The sequence below is a fragment of the Zalophus californianus genome, chromosome 4 (assembly GCF_009762305.2).
Source record: "Zalophus californianus isolate mZalCal1 chromosome 4, mZalCal1.pri.v2, whole genome shotgun sequence".
Classification (NCBI taxonomy): domain Eukaryota; kingdom Metazoa; phylum Chordata; class Mammalia; order Carnivora; family Otariidae; genus Zalophus; species Zalophus californianus.
The window spans coordinates 11,552,900-11,578,228 of NC_045598.1; the positions used below are offsets into that span (position 1 = coordinate 11,552,900).

A 25,329-nucleotide genomic window follows, 5' to 3' on the forward strand; every position below is an offset into this window, starting at 1 on the left:
TGTACACATATGTATTTGAGCCCCAGTTTTCACTTAAGGAGTGGAATTGCTGGGTCATATGATAATTCTGTGCTTAACTTCTTGAGAAAATGCCAAACTTTTCCACAGTGGCTGCACGATTGTATAGTTCTACTAGATCTGCACTGAATTTCAAATTTTTCTGCATTCTTGTCAATACTTGTTCTTTTCTTCCTTTTTTTTTTTCTGCCTTAAATAGTCATCCTAGTGGATGTGAAGTGGTATCTCATTGTGGTTTTGATTTGCATTTCCCTAATGACTAATAATTTTGAGCATATTTTCCTGGGTTTATCTGCCATCTGTGTGTCTCCTTTGTTGTTTTGCCTATTTAAAAATGGGTTGAATTATAAGATTTCTTATACTCTGGATACAAGTCCTTTGTCACATACAGTGGAAGGTATTGTTTAATGTTTGTATGGAAAAAAACTATTCCAATTTCTATCAGATTTTTTCCAAATTAAAAAAGATCCTTTCATTAATTCAGAATCAACAAATAACTTTGTTACTTCTGGTTCAGTTGCCTGATAAAACAGAATTTTAGGATTATGTTTCCCTTGTGAGAGGTATAACTTATACTAGAGAATGTAAAGAGAAAAGTTCTCCTTTCTGATTATGTCAGCTCCAAGAGAAGTGTAAAATTATGATTTTGGTTTGTCAGCAAATAAGAATGCTATATTTAAAATTGCTGTGCCTGCCTTTCTAAAATACCAGATATAAGTGCATAAAGTATAGTTAACTCCTAATGAAATTCATAGAATTTTCATGACTTTTAAAATTCCAAATCAGTATATATCTTACATATATCTTCCAAATATAAAAGGTGCCCTAAAATTTTTCTTTACAGACATATCAAGCATTTTTTTAAATAAAAATGGGAGCATAGGATCTATCAAAAGATTTTCTCAAATTTATTAATTTAAATGAAAAGCAATTTTAAGTATACCTAAATTATAAATTTTAGTAGTTTTAACCTCCTGGAAAAAATTGAATAGCAGAAAACTGCATTAAAAAATTAGACTGTTGGGCTCCTGAGTGGCTCAGACGATTAAGCATCTGCCTTTGGCTCAAGTCATGATCCCAGGGTCCTGGGATCGAGTCCCGCATTGGGCTCGCTGCTCAGCAGGGAGCCTGTTTCTCCCTCTGCCTCTCTTTCTTTCTCTGTCTCTCATGAATAAATAAAAATCTTAAAAAAAATTAGACTGTTGGGGCGCCTGGGTGGCTCAGTTGCTTAAGTCTGCATTTGGCTCAGGTCATGATCTCAGGGTCCTGGGATCGAGTCCTGTGGTGGGCTCCATGCTCAGCAGGTAGTCCTCCCTCTGCCCCTCACCCAGCTCATGCTTTCTCTCTCTCTTGGATAAATAAATAAATAAAATCTTTAAAAAATTATTTTTTTTAAAAGTGTGTTACTTCAAATGGACACACAAAATACTTGGATTTATTTTACCTTCAAGTAAAGATTGTGGAATCATCTCATTTTTTCAGTAAGATCATTTTCACTTAATGAGTTAAATTAAAATGAAATCTGTAAAATAACTATTTTTAGTTATAATTTTCAGTTAAGTAAACATTTTTAAAGATTTCTAAGTAACATTGAACGATCTTAGGTTTAGTAACCTTTTTCAGAATGTAAAAATTCATAAAACATCTGAGAGATTCATTTCAGCTAAGGGTTCTTAAAAGGTGAAAAGTAATTTAGTAAATATTTAAGAAGTGAGAGTAATAAAATGGTTAAAACAAATTTTGGGGGACCTGGCTGGCTGGTTCGGTAGAGCGTGTGACTCTAGAACTCAGGGCTCATGAGTTCAAGCCCCACATTGGGTGTAGAGCTTACTTTAAAAAAAATTTGTAAATTTTTCCCCAAGAAAGAAAAATGTGAGTGTAAAAGCCATCTTAAGTGTCACTTTGTAACAGCTCCCACATACATAGATAATGTAAATTGTCTAAAAATAAACACATTTTCAAAAACTGTTCTTGGAAAGTTATTGTTATGCAACAATAATGTTTTATTTTTTCCAGATATGGCCGTGTGGAAAGTGTCAAAATTCTCCCCAAGAGGGGATCTGAAGGAGGAGTGGCTGCCTTTGTGGATTTTGTGGACATCAAAAGTGCACAGAAAGCTCACAACTCAGTCAACAAAATGGGAGATAGAGACCTACGCACGGATTATAATGAACCAGGCACCATTCCGAGTGCTGCTCGGGGATTGGATGATACAGTTTCCATAGCATCTCGTAGTAGAGAGGTTTCTGGGTTCAGAGGAGGTGGTGGAGGGCCTGCTTATGGCCCCCCACCATCACTTCATGCACGAGAAGGACGTTATGAGCGGAGACTTGATGGGTAAGTTCCAAGGTTTCTGTAGGCAGGTATTTTGTATTTGATATGGTGAGAAACAGAAACTCATATTTAGGGGCCCCAGATGGATTTAAAGTTTTGGGCATTCTCAATGTTTCCTATTTTGGGTTGGAAACGGAAGTGATTTCTATCCCAGTGGCTGGTATCTTGTGGAATCGTAGAGGATTATTTCCTGCAGCTGGTTGGATATCTACTCCTGAGATGTAAAATGGTGGAAGATTTTGTATGGCAGTATCATTTTTGGAGTTACCTGTCTTCTAGAATTAATTATTCCTTCTCTTGGATAATCTGAAGGCCTTCCTTGGATATATCTCTGCTATCTGATGGAGCTATTTGGCTACAGATTTTGTGGTTGTACTATATGGAATATTTCTGGAATATTAGAGCCTACAGATTCTTTTAGAAGTTGATATCTGCTTCTCAATTTTCACTACACAAAGTGTACAAACAAATTGGATTGTCCCCAAAAACCTAGCAGACCGTAATGATTCAACCGCTTGGATTCTACAAACAATACTTTAATCTGGAAATCTGTACTTGGATGAAGAAGAGTGAAGGCAGTGTTTGATTTTTTCCATTTTGGATCTACACAGTTTCCATGTTGGAATTATACTCCTTGATGGAATGGGAGAAATTTGAGATGATGAATGTTTCTAAATCCTGGAATATAGCCATTCTTTTCTAATTGCTGGAATGTATGGGATGTCATGCAGTCAAGATTCCATTAGCCCAGGGGAAGAGGATTACTATTTTGTTTCTTAAGCAAGTTGCTATCCAATTAAAGGTACTTTAGCCTTGAACACATGGTGACGATCAGTTGTGGATACAGCAATCAAAATTGACTATGCTGGATGGCTACAAAGGTGAACTAATGGGGAGCAACTGTTCCTTCCTCATTTGGTGGAATCGTAGAGGATATTTCCTCTTCTGTCAGCTGCCTGATTCCTACTTAGGGCTGGAAATTTTTATGAATGTGGATGAATTCATAATTGTCTACTATCTCAAGAAAGAAGTCTGGGGGTTTGAGAGTTACAGTTTGTCTGGGACTACTTGCTTCCAGTGGAATTATTTTATCTGGTCACTAAGATTTTTTTTTTCCTTATGGTTCATCTAAATATCATTTGACACCCTTGCCCATTAAGAAGGTGGATTACCCTCATAAGAGGGGCCAAAATTGGGGAAGTTATGTTCACAATTCTCTCCCTAGATTTAATTGGGATTATAGGTCGTGTTTCCACACTTGGAAAAGGTTGGTATGTCCTGACCTGTGTATATTAGCCCCTCTCCTAACCCAAGTCAAACTCTCTTTTTTCCCCCACTAACTCTAGAAGTATTTAGTACTAATAGATGAATCAAAGAATAGCTATTAGATTTCAGCTCTGCTAGTTCTTGTGCCTGCCCTCTGTATCTTCCTAAAATATCAGCTGTAGCAGTAATTCTCCTAGAACTATTGCCTATTGCTTCTGTTGTATCGTTAATAACAGCTTTTACCAATTAACATTTGATAGGGTGCTAAATGAATTATTTGTGAAATTTTCTCTAAGTCTCAAAGGAAACCCTGTTGTTTGTTAGACGTTGAAATACTATCCAAATGCCAGAAATGTAGCAAATTTAAAAAGGAGAAAGTTATTTAAATACATTTAAATAGGAAAGGTATTACTGAATTTTTTGCCATGCCAATTGCTTTACATCATAGCAGCAAAAAGCAGAAATGGCCTAGGAAGGTATGGTTGCTACTAAGTGAAGTGATGGGTGAAAATGAAGATTAGTGCAGAGATTTGGATCTATGTATGTATTGGGGACATAGTATTAGTTGTAAGATTTTTGCCAGATGTTCTTCACTGGAAAGATTCTAATTTTTCTGTTTTTGATGATTTCTTAATCTTTTGATAGAATATCTGATCCAAAGATAAGGTTGGGAAGAAACTCAATCTCAAGTTGAGATTCAAGTGATGAAATGGTCTTTTAGGAACTCAGGAAATGAGTTCTGGTTTCCTACAAAAGTAGATGTTAAGATTTCTTTATAGGATTAGAATTGGTTTTCAGTATTAACACATAATTGCATGTGTGTAATTGAACATGCAACAATTTTTTGTAACCGTAGGTTGGCAAATATGTCGTACAGAAATATTTTTTTTAGGTTAAACCATTGCTAATAGCAACCTTCGAATGAATATCTTAGTTTCCAAAGTTGGCTGATTTCATCAGAGGCAATTTGATTTTAGCTAAAACCTTTGAGAGTATATTTCCTGTAAACATTAAGTATAGACATTAACAAGTAGAATCATGGAATAGTTGTTTTAATAATTATGTGGAATTGATAGCACCAGGAGATAAAATCTTTATTCTTTAATTGAATTTACCATAGAATAGCATGTGTCAATCCAGTATTTTGATAAGTTGTTGTCTTTTTCTTTTAAGATTCCATTTCTATTATTAAATGCGATTGGGCATAGGAATTTACATAATCTGGTAGTTTTTATAATTACTCAAGAAGTCAAAAGTTAATGAGAAAAAGTTATACTTAAAAAATTTTTTTCTGGTCTTTGAAAATGCCCTCTTACTGCTGGGACATACATTGCAATAGGGCTTTCATGTCAGTGTTAAAATGTATTATGGAAATTTTGCCTAAAATAAATTTGTCAAGTAAAAGTTTGGTATATATTTTAATCAGGTGGAAGTATAGAAAACTTTGATATTAAAATGACAGTCCCTTCTTGTTCCATTAAACTGCAAATGAAAAGGAGATGGTATATGTATATTTCTGTACATAAGCCAGAAAATCCCTAATAAAAAGAGCATCTGACTTGCAGAACACTAGTCATGAAAGCCCAATATACACAATGGTTGCTCAGCTGTGAAAATAATTTTTGGAGTTAAGTAAGATGTTAAGCTTAGTAGTGTTTGCTTACTAAGTAGGTTAATGCTGTTTAGCAAATTACAGTTGCAAAGACAGACAATGCTGAAATGAATGTTTGCATGACTTGCTTTTAGTTTTGCTTGCCCTTTTCTGATTGAGTAAATATTTTTCCCCCCCTCCTAAATGCAGGGCTTCAGATAACAGGGAGCGTGCTTATGAACATAGTGCCTATGGACACCATGAACGGGGGACGGGAGGATTTGATCGGACAAGACATTACGATCAGGATTACTATAGAGATCCTCGCGAGCGGACTTTACAACATGGGCTCTATTATACTTCTCGGAGTCGAAGTCCAAACCGTTTTGATGCTCATGACCCCCGATACGAACCTAGGGCTCGGGAGCAGTTTACACTGCCCAGTGTGGTACACAGGGATATCTACAGGGATGATATTACCCGGGAGGTACGAGGCAGAAGGCCAGAGCGGAATTACCAGCACAGCAGGAGTCGGTCACCACATTCATCACAGTCTAGAAATCAGTCTCCTCAGAGACTGGCTAGCCAAGCGTCTAGACCTACCAGGTCCCCTAGCGGCAGCGGCTCTAGGAGTAGATCCTCCAGTAGTGACTCAATCAGCAGCAGCAGTAGTACCAGCAGTGACAGGTAGGTTAACAGCTTTTTGTTCTAACAGACGAGCTGTTGAATAAAATGTCACAAATTCTCAACAATCAGTGGTAATGATTTGTAGCATAGTAATATTTTTCAAAGTAAGTAATCTTGGATCATGTATATAACAAATGAAGAGGCTTTGATTAGTGGGTGGCCATGGAATTCACCATTCTGTCAAGTACCTGCAACTAAGTGATTTGCAAATACTGTTTTGTGCTCCAGACGCTCAATATTAAAATGGCCAAAAGAGTTAGAAAAATGGTAACTTTAGCTGAATGAAGTAAATCCTGTGCTGTGGTATCTCTTTAAAGTTTTTAATTTCTTGGGTGTATAATGTTAACTTCTATTATTTTGGTTGAAAATTCATAAAAGCCTTTTTTTTCAGGATGTATTGGTGAAATATATTGTTGACACATCTGTAAGTGACTAAATCAACTTTTGGATACATTTTAACTAATTTTAACATCAAGGTGATAGCCAATTTATAAACTTAAGTAGAAAAGCTTTCTTTAAATGTAGGTTGTAACAGCTGTTCACTAAGGCTGAGTGAGCTAATTTCATTAGTTGGGATTTTTTTTTTTACAAAGGAGTTTTATTCTAAAGATAAAAGTAATTTGAAGGTAATCTTAACAGAAACAGCTTAGAAGTTTATCACAGATCTAGGTAGATAGTATAGCTTACTCATTTTATAATCTTGGACAAGTTACTTAAGCTGTCTATGCCTCAGCTTTCTCTTTTGTGAGAATCATGCTTTAAAGTTACTGTGAAGATTAAAATGAAAAAATGTATTTAAGTGCCTAGCTTGATACCCATATATATTAAATGCTGCCTTTAACAATTGCTAGCTATTATTATTACTGCTTCAGTCGTTGGTAGTCTTTAACCGTTCCTCGTTTCCAGTTATTGTTATTCATCCTATTTATGCCAGATATCCTAGTTTTATATTTGGATGGTGTGTATTTTAAATTTATAGGATACAAAATTTTTTGACCTGATTAAAATGCCCAGATTAATTATTTTTCTTTTAGTATTGCCTGCTTTGAATTAATTTAAGAAAAGTAAATGATCATGTAATTGGGGAAAATTATGTTCTGGCTCCAGTGTTGTAGCTCTGTGACATGGATGAAAAACCTTAACCTCTCATGATTTTATTTGATATATTGACAAGGTTCATTTGAACTCTATAAGCTGGTTATAAAGTCTTGTCATGTCCTACTGTCTCCTACATAGAATTAAGATACTCAAGTTTTAGTCCTTTTTCCCTAAACCTACCTCATTAAAGGGATACAGTAGCATTCCATTGTGTCAAAACTTACTGAAAAGCCAACCAATTATGGAAGTGTTGAAGTTGGAGAAATATGATACCTTCAGGATGGCATTGTACCTTGGTGGGAGTGATAGTGGTTTGGGATCTGGCCCTTAGCATTGTGGGCTCACAAACTTGAACCCAGAGGCCATCTGATTAATTTGATGGAGCTGATCACTGTTTACGTAAGCTAAAGGAACAGTTATATGCTTCTGAATATTCACAGTCAGAAAGATAACTGCCACAAAGGCAGGATAAGCTTAGAAAATGTATATGGGGACTGAATTAGAGTTGTTGAAGGTATTTCCTCTTCTGTCAGCTACCTGATTCATGGTTAGGGCTGGAAGTTTTTATGATTTAGGGCTATAAAGGCTATTATGTAGGACTTTAACAAGAAGAGCTGAGTTTTAGGCCAGGCAGGGGACATTGTGGGTTGAAGGAACAACCTGAAAGGATACAAATGGAAGAATATTTTGTGAATAGCACATAATTTAGAATGACTTAACGATGATAATGATTTTGGGTTTGGTTCTTTATGCAGAGATTTTGAGAAGGGAGATAGTTTGAGATCTGTGCTTTAGGAGGGCATCTGTGACTTAGGAAAGACCGAGATTATGGTGAGGAGGCTGTTTCAGTAGCTTGGAGAAGGAAGTCTTGGACTCTGAGAATGCCTAACTTGGGACAGATGGGAGAGACATTATGTTAATAATCAGATTTTATTGATTTGTGAGAAACAGGTGAACTTTCTGGCGATGGGACTGAGTGACAGGCCTTTCTGTGCTATCCTCTAAGAACGGGACCAGATCTTCCTTTGTGCACACCGTAGAGTCTAGCATATTGTCTTTCTCACAGTACATGTTCAATAAATAGTTGAAATACTTAGATACAGTTCTTAGTTAATATAACGGATAAAGCAAAATTAATGTAAATAGCTAAAAGATTTGGTCATTACATATGATTGAAGCAAGTACAAGGAAAAGAAATCTTTTGGTGGGCAGAGCATACCCATTATCCCTCGGTTCAGCCTCCCTTTTATCAGATGTCCCCTTTTCCTTTACTATTACGTTGACCTCAGAGTGTAATATTTTGAGATGTTATATAGATTCAGAATGTTCAATTTCCTTTTGGAGGAAATAAGTTCTTTTTTGTAATCTTTAAAGGTTTATGACTGTGAAACTATGACCTTCCAAGTTTTTTAAAAATGTTTCAAATTAGCATCTTATAGTAGATAAAATATAGCTTGGTTCTAGCTATAGAAACAAGCTTGTATTCTGTCTGCATGACTGACTGGGAAGTTAATCACCCTCCATCCCCCTTAATTGTTGGAGCTTTGGTGAACAGATTCCTAGCAGTGCATTTCCAATGAGTAAACATGGGATTGATAGCAGTCTGGTTGTGAACTCTTTATAAATGACACACTTACAGTTTCTGCATAACTGTTCTCAGTATTTAACTGGGGAGAACTGGGACTTAATGGTGTAAACTTTCCCGTGTGCAGCCCTGTGGTGCTGTATGTCTCTTTCTCTGTCATGGTTTAGGAAGTCACTTTTCCTTTCAACAGAAAATTTTAAATGCATATATTCCGTAAAAGCATTTATTTTAAAAGTCCTGATTGAAGTTGAACATACTATATTTCTGTAGTTTCCTATCATTGGGTTTCTTTTTCCTGTCACGTTAATGAATTTTCTGTAATACAGGTTAAAGGAATTGAATTTATTGAATTTAAATTAGTTCATAAACTTTCCCGATATCTTAAAGTAGTTTTTGACTATGCTTTGTTTCCCAGTTGTTTACTTTGATTACACCCAAAAATAATTGGGCTGGCTTAGGGTCCCTGAACTTGGATGGGGGAAAATTACATCTTTTCACTGGTAACCTGTAACTGAAATTAAGTATTGCCTCCCACTATTAAAGTAGGCAACAAAAAAACAGTAGTATTGACAGTATGAGTTACTTTGTTACCAGTATAAATCCACAGGTAATTTATTATAGTTGCAGATATCTCACAATGGGGTTTCTAGTCGTCATTACTGGGAAGTAGTTATTAAACTCAATGTTAAGTATTGTAATTTAACGTTAATGAAAACATTATATCACAAAAATTTAAATATTTTAATAACTGCATCAATATAATTGGTTTCCCTTTTATTCCTATTTATTTTACTTTATGCATTTAGAAACATTATTCTGGAAAATGGTGCATAGACTTCACCAGACTGCTGAAAAGATATCCTGGCCGTCCTTGATTTTGTACTCAATAGAGGTTTACTGAATGAATGGGGGGGGAAATGGATGAAAGGGTAAAGGGAGAGAGTTAAGATTTGGATAATCCTAAACTTGTTCTTATTCCATTTCCTCCTATTCAATAGGTTACTTCTCTATATCTCTTTTTAGTCTAAAGTTGACTTTTGAGTTTACATTCAGCCATCTATTTAACAAATACTGTTTTTGTGTGTACCAAATTTATGGAGTAAGATAGGTTGTATGGAGCCCCAAGAATAGAACTAGTTTATTTATTTTTATTATTTTTTTAAGTTTATTATTTTTCTGTAATCTCTCCATCCATTGTGGGGCTTGATCTCTTGACCCCGAGATCAAGAGTTGGATGCTCTTCTGAGCCAGCCAGGCACCCCAAGAATAGAAGTAGTTTAAACATTTGGAATGGCTAAGCCAAAACAGAAAAACTACATATGTGTCTAATTAAGAGCTAACATGTATTTATATTAATCTTGGTGTCTATGGCTAGTGCATCTTTCCAGCTTTCCAAAAGCAGCCTCATCTCCCTTAAAAGCTTTCTGGATTATGGTCATCCTTTTCCTTTTCGTTCTTCTGAACCCTTTTGGTTTGTCTGTCTAAATATGTCTGGTAACTACAGATTGTTATTCTCACAAAAATAGGTCTTTAGGTGGAAGCAAAATGAATGTAGTAATAAGCAAAGGTAACTACATGAAAATAACTGTAGGAAGTGACATTTCATTGTCTCTCTATGACTTTTGGTAAGCCATGTGGCATTAAATCATGCTTAGTTACCTGTTTGAATAAATCAGAATTTCTTTTCTTTTTTGCGGGGGGAGAGCAAGCAAGAGGGAGCACTTGTGAGCATGGGGAGGGGCAGAGGGAGAAGGAGATAGAATCTCAAGCAGACTCCCCACTAAGTGTGGAGCCCAACTTGGGTCTCAGTCTCGCAACCCTGAGATCTTGACCTGATCTGAAATCAAGAGTTGGACACTTAACCAACCTGAGCCACCCAGGCGCCCTGAATCAGAGTTTAGAGCAAGCTTTCTACATACAGATTTTTAAAATTAGGATAAGTTGATTTAGAAAATATTTGATGAAATTTCATGTGTTTTTTGGTATAGTTGATTATGTTACTAGAATTTGTTTTATACTGTCATGATTGGAAGATTTTTTTTAAAGTAGGCTCCATGCCCAGTGTGGGATTTAAACTCATGACCCAGAGCTCAAGAGTTGTATGCTCTACCAACTGAGTGGCCAGGGGCCCCCGTAGTTGGAAGATTTAAGGAAGAAGCTTGGGGACAGGAAGGGGTGGGGGGAGAGACAGACAGACAGACACTCTTTTTCTTACTTCCAGGGCAGGAAAACTGACATTTGAAATAGCCTTTGTGGTGTTTATTTAAAGTAACAAGAAAAGCGTATGAATCTTCGAGCAATCAGACTTTTCAGCACTTATGCTTTATTAAGATGTGGTGTGATTTATGCTGAGGCCTCTCTCTTGTTTAATGTCAGCTTTGCAGTTGGAATAATTTACTTATTGAAAGGGAAATGAAAAATAGTTTTTTGGGGGGGACACCTGGGTGGCTGTCGTTAAGCGTCCGCCTTCGGCTCAGGTCATGATCCCGGGGTCCTGGGATGGAGCCCCGCATCGGGCTCCCTGCTCCTTGGGAGCCTGCTTCTCCCTCTCCCACTCCCCCTGCTTGTGTTCCCTCTCTCGCTGCGTCTCTCTCTGTCAAATACATAAAATCTTTAAAAAAAAAATTACTAAAAAAAAAGAAAAATCTTTTTTTTTTTTAATTTTATTTGAGAGAGAGAGAGACCAATCTAGAGAGAACATGAGTGGAGGAGGGACAGAAGGAGAGGGAGAGGCAGGCCTCCCGCTGAGCAGGGAGCCCGACGTGGGGCTCCATCCAGGACCCCGGGACCATGACCCGAGTGAAAGGCAGACACTCAACTGATGAGCCACCCAGGCGCCCCTGAAAAATACTTCTTATTGCTAGTATTATTTATAGAACTTATTCATATATTTCTTTTATTTTTTTTAGTAAATTATATCAAAGTTGACCATAATCCTACTCATTTTTTTAATGATAGACCATTTAAGAATATTTTACCTGAATTATATTTAAACAGTAATTAGCATATTGAGTGGATCCTGGATTTTTACAACAGATATAGTTAAAAGGAATCTAATGAGCATATTTTTTCTATAAAGATCAGTTCTGCTAGTCATTTTGTGAACAATCAAGACATTATAGATTATAGTTTCTTAGAGGGGGAATTTTATTCAAATAACCTTTTGTCTGTGATTTCAAGAGGAGGTTTGCAGTTATTTATTTAAGGAGAGAGAACTTACTTTCAGGTTCATGTCGAAAAATTTTCCAGGGCGCCTGGGTGGCTCAGATGGTTAAGCGTCTGCCTTCAGCTCAGGTCATGATCCCAGGGTCCTGGGATCGAGTCCCGAATCGGGCTCCCTGCTCCTTGGGAGCCTGCTTCTCCCTCTGCCTCTCTCTCTCTCTCTCTCTCTCTCTCTCTCTCTCTCTCTCTCTCTCTCTCTCTCTCTGTCTCTCATGAATAAATAAATAAAATCTTTAAAAAAAATTTTTTTTCTAGGCAACGCTCTCAGGTCTCCTCCCTCTTTGGGAGCTTTGTACTATTGCTCATTAAACTTTGCTTTACTGTCACTCAACTTAAAAAGAAAAAAGAAAATTTTCCAAAATTGCTGTCATCTTGCAGGCTTGTGAAAGATTATGGATGAGGCTGATAAGGTGAGAGGGAAGCCATTGGGATTGGTGGTGTTATATGTATCAGTGACCATGTACCTTCCGTTTCTCTTATTTTACAAGTATGCTTATTTAGAATGTTGATTTGGGGAAGGAACACTCATTTTATTACCTGACTATACAGTTTGCTATGATATATATAATGTGCTGGAAACTGTCAGATATGGAAGTAATTTTAATACATATATGAAGTAAAGGTTTGGTTTTTTTTTTTTTTTTGAAGATTTTATTTTTTGAAGATTTTGTTTGTTTGGGGGCACCTGGGTGGCTCATTTGGTTAAGCAGCTGCCTTTGGCTCGCATCATGATCCTGGCCCAGGATTGAGTCCTGCATTGGTCTCCCTGCTCAGTGGGGAGTCTGCTTCTCCCTCTGACCCTCCTCTCTCTCTCTCAGATAAATAAATAAAAAATCTTAAAAAAAAAAAAAAAGATTTTATTTGTTTGAAGGATGCCTGATGGCTCAGGTGGTTAAGCATCTGTCTTCGGCTCAGGTCATGATTCCAGGGTTCTGGGATCAAGTCCTACATCAGGCTCCCTGCTCAGTGGGGAGTCTGCTTCTACTTCTGCCTGCTGCTCCCCCTGCTTGTGTTCTCTCGCTCTCTCTCTGACAAGTAACTAAATAAAATCTTTTTTTTTTTTTTTTAAAAAAAGATTTGTTTGAGACAGAGAGAAAGGGAGGACATGAGAGGGGGGAGAGGGGCAGAGGGAGAGGAAGAGCGAGAAGCAGACTCCCCACTGAACAGGGAGCCCAACATGGGGCTCGATCCCAGGAACCTGGGATGGTGACCTGAGCTGAAGGCAGACGGCTTAACAGACTGAGCCACCCAGGCGCTCCTAAAGATTTTATTTTTAAGTAACCTCTACACCCACATGGGGCTCAAACTCATGACCCTGAGATGAAGAGTTGCATGCTCCACTGACTGAGCCAGCCAGGTGCCCCAAAAGTCAGTTTAAGTGTTAAAGGAATTAATAATTAGCAGTTTGTTGGTGATTGTTGTAATGTTTGTTTATTTTTTTAAAAAGATTTATTTATTTTAGAGAGCAAGCATGAGCAGGGGGAGGGGCAGAGGGAGAGGCAGAAACAGACTCCCCGCTGAGCAGGGAGCCCCACATGGGCCAGATCCCACGACCCTGAGACCATGATCCAAGCTGAAATCGAGAGTTGGACGCTCAACTGACTGAGCCACCCAGGCGCCCCTGTTGTAATGTTTAATCATAAAAACACATTTGTCTGCGTTATTAATCCTCAAAAATGATGTCTTATCTGTAATAATGAATAGGCAAGTAGTTTCTGGATTTAGTTGGAAATAAAATTTGGTTCTGTTGGACTGTGATTCCTTATTCTGAGATATATTTAGGGGCACAAAAATAGAAGAAAAAAATTTTTAAGATTTTATTTATTTATTTGACAGAGACAGCAAGAGAGGGAACACAGGCAAGGGGACTGGTAGAGGGAGAAGCAGGCTTCCCACTGAGCAGGGAGCCCGATGTGGGGCTCTATCCCAGGATGCTGGGATCATGACCTGAGCTGAAGGCAGACGCCCAATGACTGAGCCACCCAGGCGCCCCTAGAAGAAATTTTGTTAACAGAAGAAAGTCACTACTGCTTCAAGTAATGCCTTTTAATCTCAGGGAAAAAATGATACAACAGATCAGACCATATTTAGGAAATTGGTGTTTAGAAACCATGATTTTTTTCCCCTAGCTCCTTTGTTTGTAGCTGTGTAGGACTGAAATGAGAGTAGAAATTAAGTTGGTTTTATTGCATAATACCAACCTTTCTCCTCTTTGCTACTCTTTATACCTGTCAGTTTGAGATGATCACTTAAATTGAAAAGAGATTTTTTTTGTTCTTTGAGTGTGTAAAGAGAAGATACCTATGCACAGAAACCATTGAAACATAAACTATGCCAACTAAAATGTAAAAATAGATGATTAGATGTTTATTGATGTGGGGATAACTGGTGAAGTGTATGTTTTGGGAGCATTCAGAGGACTTTGAAGGAGGAACAGTAGAGGTTTATCTAAGCCTTTAAGAAGCCAAAGTTAAGGATAATAAATATTCTTAGGAGAGATGTTTCTTTATCTTTTGCCCCTTATAAAATGAAAATATTTGCATGCTTATTTTAAGTCTAAGTAAAATACCATGTTAATGCATTTTAAATAGCTGATTTATTTCTGGGTTTCACAACCATTCTTAGCCTGTTTTATTATTTTGCACTTCTCCCTCATTTTTACTTTTTTAAACAGCTGAAATTATCTTAGATTTAAAAAGGAAGACTGTCTTGCTGAAAGTCAGTATTGTAAATAAAATGTATTCATTGCTTTATTTCCAGCCATTAAATAAAGTTTTTATCTTGAAATTTGCAACTCTTATTTGTGATTAAATAAAAGCCATCTAGTGGTTTCATTGACTTTATTAGACCATTCTCCTTGAAATATTGGTATCTAAGTTCTCTTTTTTTTCATAGAAAATTTATTTTTTCTTTTTTTTTTGAAGTACAGTTGACAGGTATCAAAGTTCTTTAAAAAGCTACCTACTTGGTGGGAGAAGGGTTAGGGGGGAAAACAAGAACAGCAAGCAAATTAGTGTGTCTGAGGTCCTGGAGAAAACTGTTAGATTTAAAATACACAAAGCCTCCCCATATTTTGAGTAGCTCCCTTAAATACCATTACTTTCCAGAAGATTGAACATTTGTTCATTCCCTCTTAAATCAGTTTTGGGGCTGTTGAGCAGCATGGAATAAATGTTTGGCAGTGTGTGCTTTGGAGAGTACAACCCAATAAGTGTGTGTGTGTGTGTGTGTGTGTGTGTGTGTGTGTGTGTGTGTGTGTGTAATTATGTATATGTGTGTTTATGTATATATGTATTAGTATCTTTTTCCATTCCCACCATCAGTTGAAGAAGCTATATTTTTGAAGTTTATTTTGGGGGCAGTAAGCTACACAGCCTTCTGTCTTTTGGAGTCATATTAGCTTGCCAAGCCTTTTTAATGCTAAATATGAAAAATGGAGGTGTTTGCTTTCTGATTACTCTGTTGGACTTAACTTCCATTGTAGAGATCTATAAATAGATCAGTTTCCTTTCTGGTTTTCCTCTTTTTGTCAAGTACAAGCATTTCAGGAAGGCTTTCCATAGGTAATAGGTGGTGTCAGCATTAGGGTTCTGTACGGAATAGGCAGTTTTGGAAACAAGTGCTTGGCTGATCCATATTTGCTCTGTACTGGAGAATCCGGCTTTCACTTGAGATTCCCTGCTGCTAGGGAAATGACAACAAGGTAGACTTAACGCTGAGAGCAAATGAGGAGAACTCATTGTGTGCTGCCTCGGCAGCCAGTGTGTCTGAATATTGTGGGGAAAGCTAAGAACTGGTTGTTTGTGAGTCAAACCAGCCTAAACTGGAATCATCCAGTTTGAGTTGGCCGCTTGCCACCTCCCAGAGGCTTCCTTATTTTGCCAGAGTTTCTGCCCAGCCCTCAGCCCAGGGGGTGGGGCGGGGACCAGGCAGGCGACTGCTGCGCTGGGACTGGACAGGCAGTGGGGAGGAGCAGGCCGTGAAGTGGCTGCCAGTTAACCCCGGTTCTTTCCTAGGGGGAGGCATTTCAGATACAGTAAGGAGTTTAAGACTAGAAGCTGGTGTGAACTCTATTTCCAGTGCATCTTTATTATTCCCTTGCTTTCCCTGTAACTTTTTGTTTTCTATCCTTTAAAAGCCAAGGCTTGAAAAACGGTGTCTGCCATACCATTGCTTGGATGCATAATAACACGGTTTGCACTTGGTGATAATTTACTACCAAAAATTTGGGGTGCCTGGATGGCTCGTCAGTTGAGTCTCGTATTCTTGATTGATTTCGGCTCAGGTCTTTGATCTCAGGGTCGTGAGATCCAGCCCCATGGCTCCACCCTCAGCCCAGAGTCCGCTGGAGATGTCTCTCTCTCTCTGCCCCTCCCCCCGCTTGTGCTCTCCTTCCCTCCCTCCGTCTCTCTCAAATAAATAAATTTTTAAAATCTTGAAAAGAATTTATTATCAAAAATTTAATTTCCAAAGTTCCCCAGGAATTTTGCTTTTAGTTAAGTTAGTGTTTTTGAAGTGACAAACTGTCCCTCCCTCCCTTACCCTTTTTCATTCTTTCCGTTTGGGTTGTGCAGGGGTTTGTTTTGGTTTGATCTTAAATGGAAGAAATGAAAATAGATTTGGGGGTAAACTTGTGACTCCATGTCTTGTGAGTTTTAATCTTGAAGTAAATTTTTTTTTGAAGTGAATTTTTTAAACGTTGCTTTCAAATTAACAAAAAGTAATTTAGATTAAAATTCTAAACAACAAATCTTAAAATTAAAAAAAAAAACTGTCCTGACTTTTGTTTAACTTGGAGGCAAACTCTTAAAAAAAAAATTATGCTTAAATTGCAAATTGTTAGTGTCATGGCTGCTTCGTGCATATAAAGAACCTCTTGGCTTTCTTTGAGAAATAAGAAAATTAAGTGATTAAACATGGCCTAATTCCTGATCAGAGAATACCCAGAAGTCACTAAGCCACAAATAAAAGAGTACATTTATTTTTGTCTTTCTGGATGCCAGGGCTGTATAGAAAATGGAAATTTCCATAACCTTGCTTATGTTTCAGACTTTTGGAATGAGATTGAAACCTCTGTTAGTCTCTGTTACTTATGGTAGAAATTTACTCAGAGCAATTTTGATGTTCTTCTCTTTTATCTTTTTTGAGTTATTTACATTTGGAGGTCATTCTCAGAAACTCTGGTATAATTTCAACCTGCCCTGAATAAGGGATCATCCATCACAGATACAAAAGAAAATGTGGTAATCTTATTTTAAAGTTAAAATCTTATTTTAAACATTACCATTTTCTGAAGCTCAGAATTAGCCAAGATTTTATTACAGGTACCGTCCCCTATTTTTTTTTTATCTGTGTCTTAGAGTATAAACTAAATGATTGCCTTTATTTATAAAGGGTAGTTTTATGATTACTTCTCTTGTGAGAAAATAGAGCACCCTCTGGTAATTTATTTGCTTAGAAAATCTTGTGGTCATTCATTAAGTTAGATGCTACTGGAGTTGACTGTTGCTAGAAATTGTATAAAGTGACCTCTATAGAACATCTTCCTAAATCCACTTTGTTGAATAGATGAATTTCCTCTTTCCAGGTAGACAAAATATTAAGTGAAATTTATATATATATTTTAAAGATTCTATTTACTTATTTGAGAAGAGAGCACACACATATGAGCAGGGTGAGGGGCAGAGGGGGAGAGAAACTCTCAAGCAGACTTGGTGCTGAGCTCGGAGCCCGATGCGGGGTTCGATCCCATGACCCCGAGATCGTGATCTGAGTCAAAACTGAGAGTTGGATGCTCAACCGACTGGGCCACCTAAGTGCCCCTAAGTAAAATACATTTTAAGATTAACTTTGCAAAATATAGAGTTGGTTTCTCCTAAGAATCTGAGTCATACTCTAAAAATTTTTCTTGATAAAGATGAGATTAGAAGAACTATATGCTACTATGCGGGTAGTAAAATATATTCATAGAATCAGGTGGGAAGACATTATATATATATATATATAGCTCAATAAAATAGGGTTGGACATTTTTAGAATTTGGCTTAGTTAATCATTGAGTTTTTTCTTAATGTCATAAATTAAAAACTTTTTTAAAAAACATGTGTGAATTGTTGGTAAAATCCTAAACCAAGGGGTGGTGGGTATGTTTTGTTTTAAATTATCAACGAAGATAGTTTTTGAAGTATAAAGTGGTAGGTTCCCTGGAACTAAGGTCCACTTTTTCTGTTAATTCGGTACTTTTCTTTCTTTTCTTTTTTAAAAAGATTTTATTTATTTGTTTGAGAAAGAGAGAGCACGAGCGGGGGAGAGGAAGAAGCAGACTCCCTACTGAGCAGGGACCCTGATGTGGGACTCCATCCCAGGACTCTGGGATCATGACCTGAGTCGAAGGCAGACACTTAACTGACTGAACCACCCAGGCGCCCCTAATTCTGTACTTTTAAAGTGGAAATTTATGCCTTTAAGATTTGTTTTGCTCACTTGTTAGAGCTATCTGGAATTATAATGAGAAATATTTGTGGCTTTATCAAGATAACACCCTGGCATTAGTTTTTTGTAATGGTTTTTATATATGCTATAACAATTATTTTAAAAAATCAAACCTCTAGGGTGTGGGGAACCTGGGTGGCTTAGTCGGTTAAATGTCTGAATCTTGGTTTCACCTCAGGTCATGATCTCAAGGTGTGAGATTGAGCCCCCAGTCAGGCTCCGAGCTCAACATGGCATCTACTTGAGATTTCCCCCCCTCACCCCACCCCTCCTATTTGTGCATTCTCTCTCTCTCTCTCTCTCATAAGTAAGTCTTAAAAACAGTAACAACAACAACAAAACCACAAAACCTCTCAAGTGTTATCTGTCATAAATGGCATTTCTCTTTAAGGATTCTCATGGCTTTAACATGGCTTTTTTTTTTTTTAAGGTTTTTGTTATAAAGATTTTATTTGAGAGAGAGAGAATAGAGCAGTGGGGAGGGGCATAGAGAGAAAGCCGACTTCCAGCTCAGCAGGAAGCCTGATGTGGGGCTTGATCCCAGGACCCTGGGATCATGACCTGAGCCGAAGGCAGAGGTTTAACTGAGCCATCCAGGTGCCCTTTAACATAGTCTCTTATTTAACAGGTGATATGTTTGTTTCTTGAGCTTTTTGGTTCAATAGCTAGGTTACTCAGTACTGTCTACTGGCCACATTGAGCACTTGAAATTTGGCTAGTCTTTACACCAGTACTGATCTTTGCTATAACATGGACGAACCTCAAAAACATGCTAACTGAAAGAAGCCAGTACAAAAGGCCACATCTATATGATTCTATTTATATGAAATATCCAGATAAGGTGAATTTATACAGACACAAAATAGTTTAGTGATTGCCTAGGAATGGAGGTGGAAAAGAATGGGGAGTGACTGCCAATAGGTATGAGGTTTCTTTCTGGGGTGATGCAAAATGTACTAAAGTTATATTATGATTGTATAACTCCATAAATATACTAAAAATCATTAATAGTATACTTTAAAATGGGTCACTTTTCTGGTGTGAAAGTGTATCTATACTGAGTTGTAGCAAAAGAAGTATTAATTTTTATGTTGACTGCGTGTTAATATTTTGAGTATATTACATTAAATATATTATTAAAATTCACTGTTTCTTTTTACTTTTTAACAGGTGACTAAAAAGTTTCAAATTTTGGTTTGTATTATAATAACTTCTGTTGGCTAGCACTGTTCTAGAATCAAGTTCTGTTAAGATTGTAATGTCATGAAGTAATTTGCATCTGTTTAATGCTTTTCGTTTTGTTTCATAAAAATAGAATACATTCTTTTTATTTTAATTCCAAGACCCTTCTATTCTCTCTGCAGTTATGGATTAATGGAAAAGGTTCTTGGGACTTGTGAGCCTAAAATATAGATTGAACTACTTTCAGATTCCATCTTTAACAAATTTCGTATTGGTCAGGTTAAAGTGCATATTGATTTCTAGGGTGGCCAAGGGAATATTTCAGCTTTTGAAAAATTTAAATATCTAAGCCTCCAAATAGTTTAATTCCCCAAGAAGAAAATTAAATCATTTTAACCAGAGTAATTTTTCTATAATTAAAAAAAAATCTTTAAGCTGAAAGTTTTAAGTGATGTTTAATACTTTTGATAGAGGTTTAAAATGTATGTATTAATATACAGTGGAATTCTGGTGTTGGAATTAGAATAAGACTATTTAATGGATATAGTATTGCTTCTAGATATGATTTATATAACCAAAACTGTTTTTTTTTTCTTAATTTAAATTTTAGTTAACATACAGTGTTGGTTTCTGGAGTAGAATTCAGTGTTGAGTTCTGTGATTCTTTGAATGTCATTTTCGGTGGCAGAGGGAGGAGCAGACTAGCCTAGTGAATGTGCTTTGTCATGGTGGTTGGAGCCATTTGGACTGTAGCTTTTGAGTTTGTTTCCACTGGAAGAAACTGCAAGAGTTGCTTAAGCAGAACTTTAGGCTGGAGTTTCGTAGTGAGTAATTTGAAGTCATTTATAAATAAATAAACAAGTGCACCAAGTAGTAGATGGCTTTAGGCTTCCTGCTGGGGAATTAGGTGCCCTTCTAACCTCTTGGGTCTGGAACTGCCTTAACAGAGAGTTCAGAAGTGGGAAATAGCAGACTTTTTTATTCTGGATAGGAAGGAGATGTAATTAGCACCAAAGTTCAGTTGGAAGAAGGCAGAACTCAAAGTTCAAATTTACTTGTGGGTTTGGTAAAAAGGTTACAGCAGTTGTACATAACCACTTGGAATAAAAAATACTATGGTTTCACTTGATCTGTAGGCTCTTTTGGTTTATGCGTTTTGAAACATTTTGGTTGTTCAAACAAGAAATACATCTGATTTTATATACTGCGTGTGGTTAAGGGAATGAGAAAATCCCACTGTATTATAATTGACAGTTTAGATTTCCTTTCAGTTTGTCCCTTGAATAAGACATTCCGTGGATGTTCTAAAGGCTTTGCTGCCATACAGGATTTCTTGTTCTTTAGGCAGACATGTATATCTGCTTATAACTTTTAGGGATAATGCATGTTTGATGCTTTTTGCTTTGAGTTACTTTTAGTAGGTTTTCTCACTCTTTAAGGGTTTACCAAGAATATAATGACTCTGGGGATGCCTGGGTGGCTCATTCGTTGGGCGTCTGCCTTGGGCTCGGGTCATGGTCCGAGGGTCCTGGAATCGAGCCCAGCATCGGGCTCCCTGCTCTGCGGGAGGCCTGCTTCTCACTCTCCCACTCTCCCTGCTTGTGTTCCCTCTCTCGCTGTCTCTCTGTCAAATAAACAAAATCTTAAAAAAAAAAAAAAAGAATATAATGACTCCATGAGCTCAGGCTCTTTGGAATTTAAGCCAAAAATAATTCTAAGGCAAGATGTTTCAGACACAGTGACAATACGTAGAAAGGTAAGTTTTTTTACATTATCCACTATGAAATATGTATTTAGCAGAATCTGTCTGTAGCAGAATCTAATCACATATGGGCTCCACACCTCCACCCCCTAAAACATGAACATAAAATGGTAATCAACACTTTGTGACTAGATATCTGCTAGTTCATCATTTTAAAATTCTTAACTAGGGAATTTTAGGGCCTTGTAATGTCACCCGATTCTCAGTAATAGTTTATTTTATTTATTTTAAAAGGAGTTTTTTTGAAATTTTTTTAGAATTTTTTTTTTTTAAGGTTTTTAATTTATTTGTCAGAGATCTGAGCACGCACAAGCAGGGGGAGTGGCAGGCAGAGGGAGAAGCAGGCTCCCCACTGAGCAAGCAGCCCGATCTGGGGCTCGATCCCAGGACTCTGGAATCACGATCTGAGCCGAAGGCAAATGCCCAACCGAGCCACCCAGGCGTCCCTGGATGTTGTTGTTATTTTTTTAATTCCAAAGTAATCCTTACACCCAACATGGCTTGAACTCACAACCCTGAGATAAAGAGTTGCATGCTCCACTGACTGAGCCACCCAGGTGCCCCTTTAGTAATAGTTTAATAAGAGCACAGCCCCTTTCCATTTTTCTTTTATTAAAACAGTAAGTTTTGAAACTTTCAAATATATGTTTAAAGATTTTATTTATTTGAAAGAAAGCATGAATGAGCCAGAGGAGGGGCAGAGGGAGAGGGAGAAGCAGACTTCCTGCAGAACAGGAAGTCTGATGCAGGGCTCAATCCCAGAAGCCTGGGATCATGACCTGAGCCAAAGGCAGATGCTTAACCAAGTCTGAGCCACCCAACCTCCCCTCAAATTATATTTTTAATGCCAGAACTTCAATTTTTTTAAATTGTGGCAAAATATACATAGCATAAAAGTTGCCATTCTAACCATTTTATTTATTTTTTAAGATTTTATTTATTAGAGAGCAAGAGAGAGCATGAGCAGGGGGAGAGAGGCAGCTGGAGAGGGAAAGGCAGACTTTCCCACTGAGTAGGGAATCCAATGTGGGGCTTGATCCCAGAACCCACCGAGGTACCCCCATTCTCACCATTTTAAAGTATACAGTTCAGTGCCGCTAAGTACATTTTACTTTGTTGTGCAGTCATCACCAACAACCATCTCCCAGAGCTTTTTCTTCTTCTCAGACTGAAACTCTGTACTCATTAAAACATAGGGGTGCCTGGGTGGCTTAGTGGGTTAAGCCTCCACCTTTTGATCTCAGTTCAGGTCTTGATCTCAGGGTGGTGAGTTTAAGCCCTGTGTGTGCACCCAGCGTGGAGCCTACTTAAAAACAACAAAACAAAATTTCCCCCAGCCCCCTGGTAGGCACTGCTTTATTTTTTGTCCCTATAGAATTTGACTACTGAAGGTACCTCATATAAATGAAATCATACAATACCAATCCTTTTGCATCTGGCTTATATTTCATTTAACATGTTTCAAAGATTCATCCATGTTGTAGCATATGACAGAATTTCCTTCCTTTTTAAGACTGAATAATATTCCTTCAGGGTTTTTTGGGGGGGGGTAAACTTTAATTATCCAGCACTCATCCTACAGATAAACTGTTTATGTTCCTTTTACTTAACCCCATCCAGAGACAGTAAGTAATAAACTTAAAAAACATTAACTGCAGCTGTAATTGCATCCCAGAGAGTTTCTTGTATTTAATCTCTTGTGAAGCAGCTAACCACATACAGCATATTTAAGCTCAATTTTTTTTTTTTTTTTAATTTTATTTGACAGAGAGCAAGAGAGGGAACACAAGCAGGGGGAGTGGCAGAGGGAGAAGCAGGCTTCCCACTGAGCAGGGAGCCCGATGCGGGGCTCGATCCCAGGACCCTGGGATCGTGACCTAAGCCAAAGGCAGACGCTTAAGGACTGAACCACCCAGGCACCCCTAAGCTCAATTTTAAAAGCAGTATTTTCTGCCAAACTCTTTTTTTTTTTTTTTTTTAAGATTTTCTTTATTTATTCATGAGAGACAGAGGGAGAGAGAGAGAGAGAAGCAGGCTCCCAAGGAGCAGGAAGCCCGATGCGGGACTCGATCCCAGGACCCTGGGATCATGACCTGAGCCGAAGGCAGATGCTTAACCATCTGAGCCACCCAGGCGCCCCCAAACTCTTTTTAAAGTAGTCTTTAATGATTTTGTTTTTCCCTCATTTATGTAAACTCTTGAATTTCAGAAGAGGAAGATAAATAAAACCAATTATTTTAATTGTGGTTGAATTTGCTGCCACTTTAGTGACCATGAACACTAAACCTGTTTAGTATTAATCTTAACCTACCTGTGAAGTGGACCCGGGGTCGCCTGGGTGGCTCAGTTGGTTAAGTATCAGCTCTTGATTTCAGCCCAGGTCATGATCTCAGGGTCATGGGCTCCACGCTCAGTGCAGAGTTTGCTTGAGACTCTTTCTCTCCCTGCCCCCCCATCCCACTTGCTCCCACACGTGCGCTCTCTTTTCCTCTCTAAAATAAATAAATAAATCTTAATGAAAAGAAAAAGAAAAGTGAACCCAGTACTTGTCTAAGCTTTAGACATGCTTGATATTTATAAACGCTCATAGTTAAAGACTAGATGGAAACTAGAACTCAAGAAAGGTTAACTTCTGAGCTGTATACTTTCTACTAAACTTAGAAATCCTTAGGGAGGGGCACCTGGGTGGGTCAGTTGTTAGGCGTCTGCCTTCGGCTCAGGTCATGATCCTGGGGTCCTGGGATCGAGCTCCACTTTGGGCTCCCTGCTCAGTAGGAAGCCTGCTTCTTCCTCTCCCACTCCCCCTGCTTGTGTTCCCTCTCTCACTCTGTCTCTCTCTGTCAAATAAATAAAATCTTAAAAAAAAAAAAAAAGGAAATCTTAGGGAATAAATTATTTTTTATGTCAGCAATAAAAGCTGATTGCAGTGAAAAGCAGAATTACTGCTGTTGGAATTTGGTTCTCTTTCTGCTTCTACCTTTGTCAAATAAAATCTGTTGACCAGAATAAAATTGGGGTTAAAATATTGGTTTCATAATAAAAAAATACAGTTCCACTCTTTAATGTATCAATAGTTTCTATTAATAAGTATCCCAAATTTAAAGAATTTAGACAACTTTTCATTACCTTTGGCTCTAAAGAGCTTAATTTATCATTTATACAGTAGAGCTTATAGTGTTTTCCCCATATCTTTTGCAGTAGTTGCAGAATCACCAGTTAGAGCTAACTCCTTTCTCTGAAATAATTTCTGAGGAACTTTACCTGGAGAAACCCGGTTGTGAGACCCTTTGATTTAGCAGAGCCTTATTGATAGAAAGCAGCAGGAATCCTGTTTCATTGACTGGTTTGGAATCTCTCATCTTTTTCTATGGTGCAAAGAGAAGAACTGTTCACTTTGTATTTTACTTTATAGGTCGTGGGGGGGGCACAATAACATAAAATTTACCATTTTAACCTTTTTTTAAAAAAGTAATCTCTCTCCAACATGAAGCCTGAACTTGCAACCCTGAGATCAAGACTTGCATGCTCTACTGACTGAGCCAGCCAGGCGCCCCCCATTTTAACCATTTTTAAGTGTATATAGTTCAGTGGCTTTAAGTACATTTACATTGTGCAACCATTACCACCATCCACCTCCATAACCTTTTTATTTTTCCAAACTGGAACTCTGTATCCATTCAGCAATTTCTCATTCTACCTCCCCTAGCCCCTGGCCATCACCATTCTACTTTTTGTCTGTATGAATTTGACTATGCTCGATACCTTATGTAAGTGAAATCATAAAATATTTGTCCTTTTGTGACTGGCTTATTTCATTTAGCAGAATGTCCTCAAGGTTCATTCAAGTTGTAGCATATGTCAGAGTTTACTTCTTTTAAATCAGTTTTATGTTGATATCATACTTTTTTTATCCAGTTGTCTATCCATGGACTTTTGGGTTGCTTTCACCTTTTGGCTATTAAACATACTGGGAATGTGGGCATACAAATATCTATTGGAGTCCCTGTTTTCGATTCTTTTTTTTTTTTTAAGTCAGTAAATTTTTAAGGAATTGTACATGTAATTCCTTCCACTGCCAATCACCTTAGTTCC

At 37.6% G+C, this 25,329-nt stretch overlaps 1 protein-coding gene across 6 annotated transcripts in view; it reads left to right on the forward strand.

Moving 5' to 3' along the window:
- Positions 1 to 25,329, forward strand: part of SPEN (spen family transcriptional repressor) — a 92,513-nt gene that overhangs the window by 24,169 nt on the left and 43,015 nt on the right. For 5 of the 6 annotated variants that reach the window (XM_027609792.2, XM_027609802.2, XM_027609820.2 and 2 more), the window contains exons 2-3: positions 2,035 to 2,355; positions 5,420 to 5,896. In XM_027609792.2, coding sequence (XP_027465593.2) covers positions 2,035 to 2,355; positions 5,420 to 5,896 — 798 coding nt within the window. The remainder of the gene's footprint in view (positions 1 to 2,034; positions 2,356 to 5,419; positions 5,897 to 25,329) is intronic. The other variant, XM_027609829.2, reaches the window with a different exon arrangement.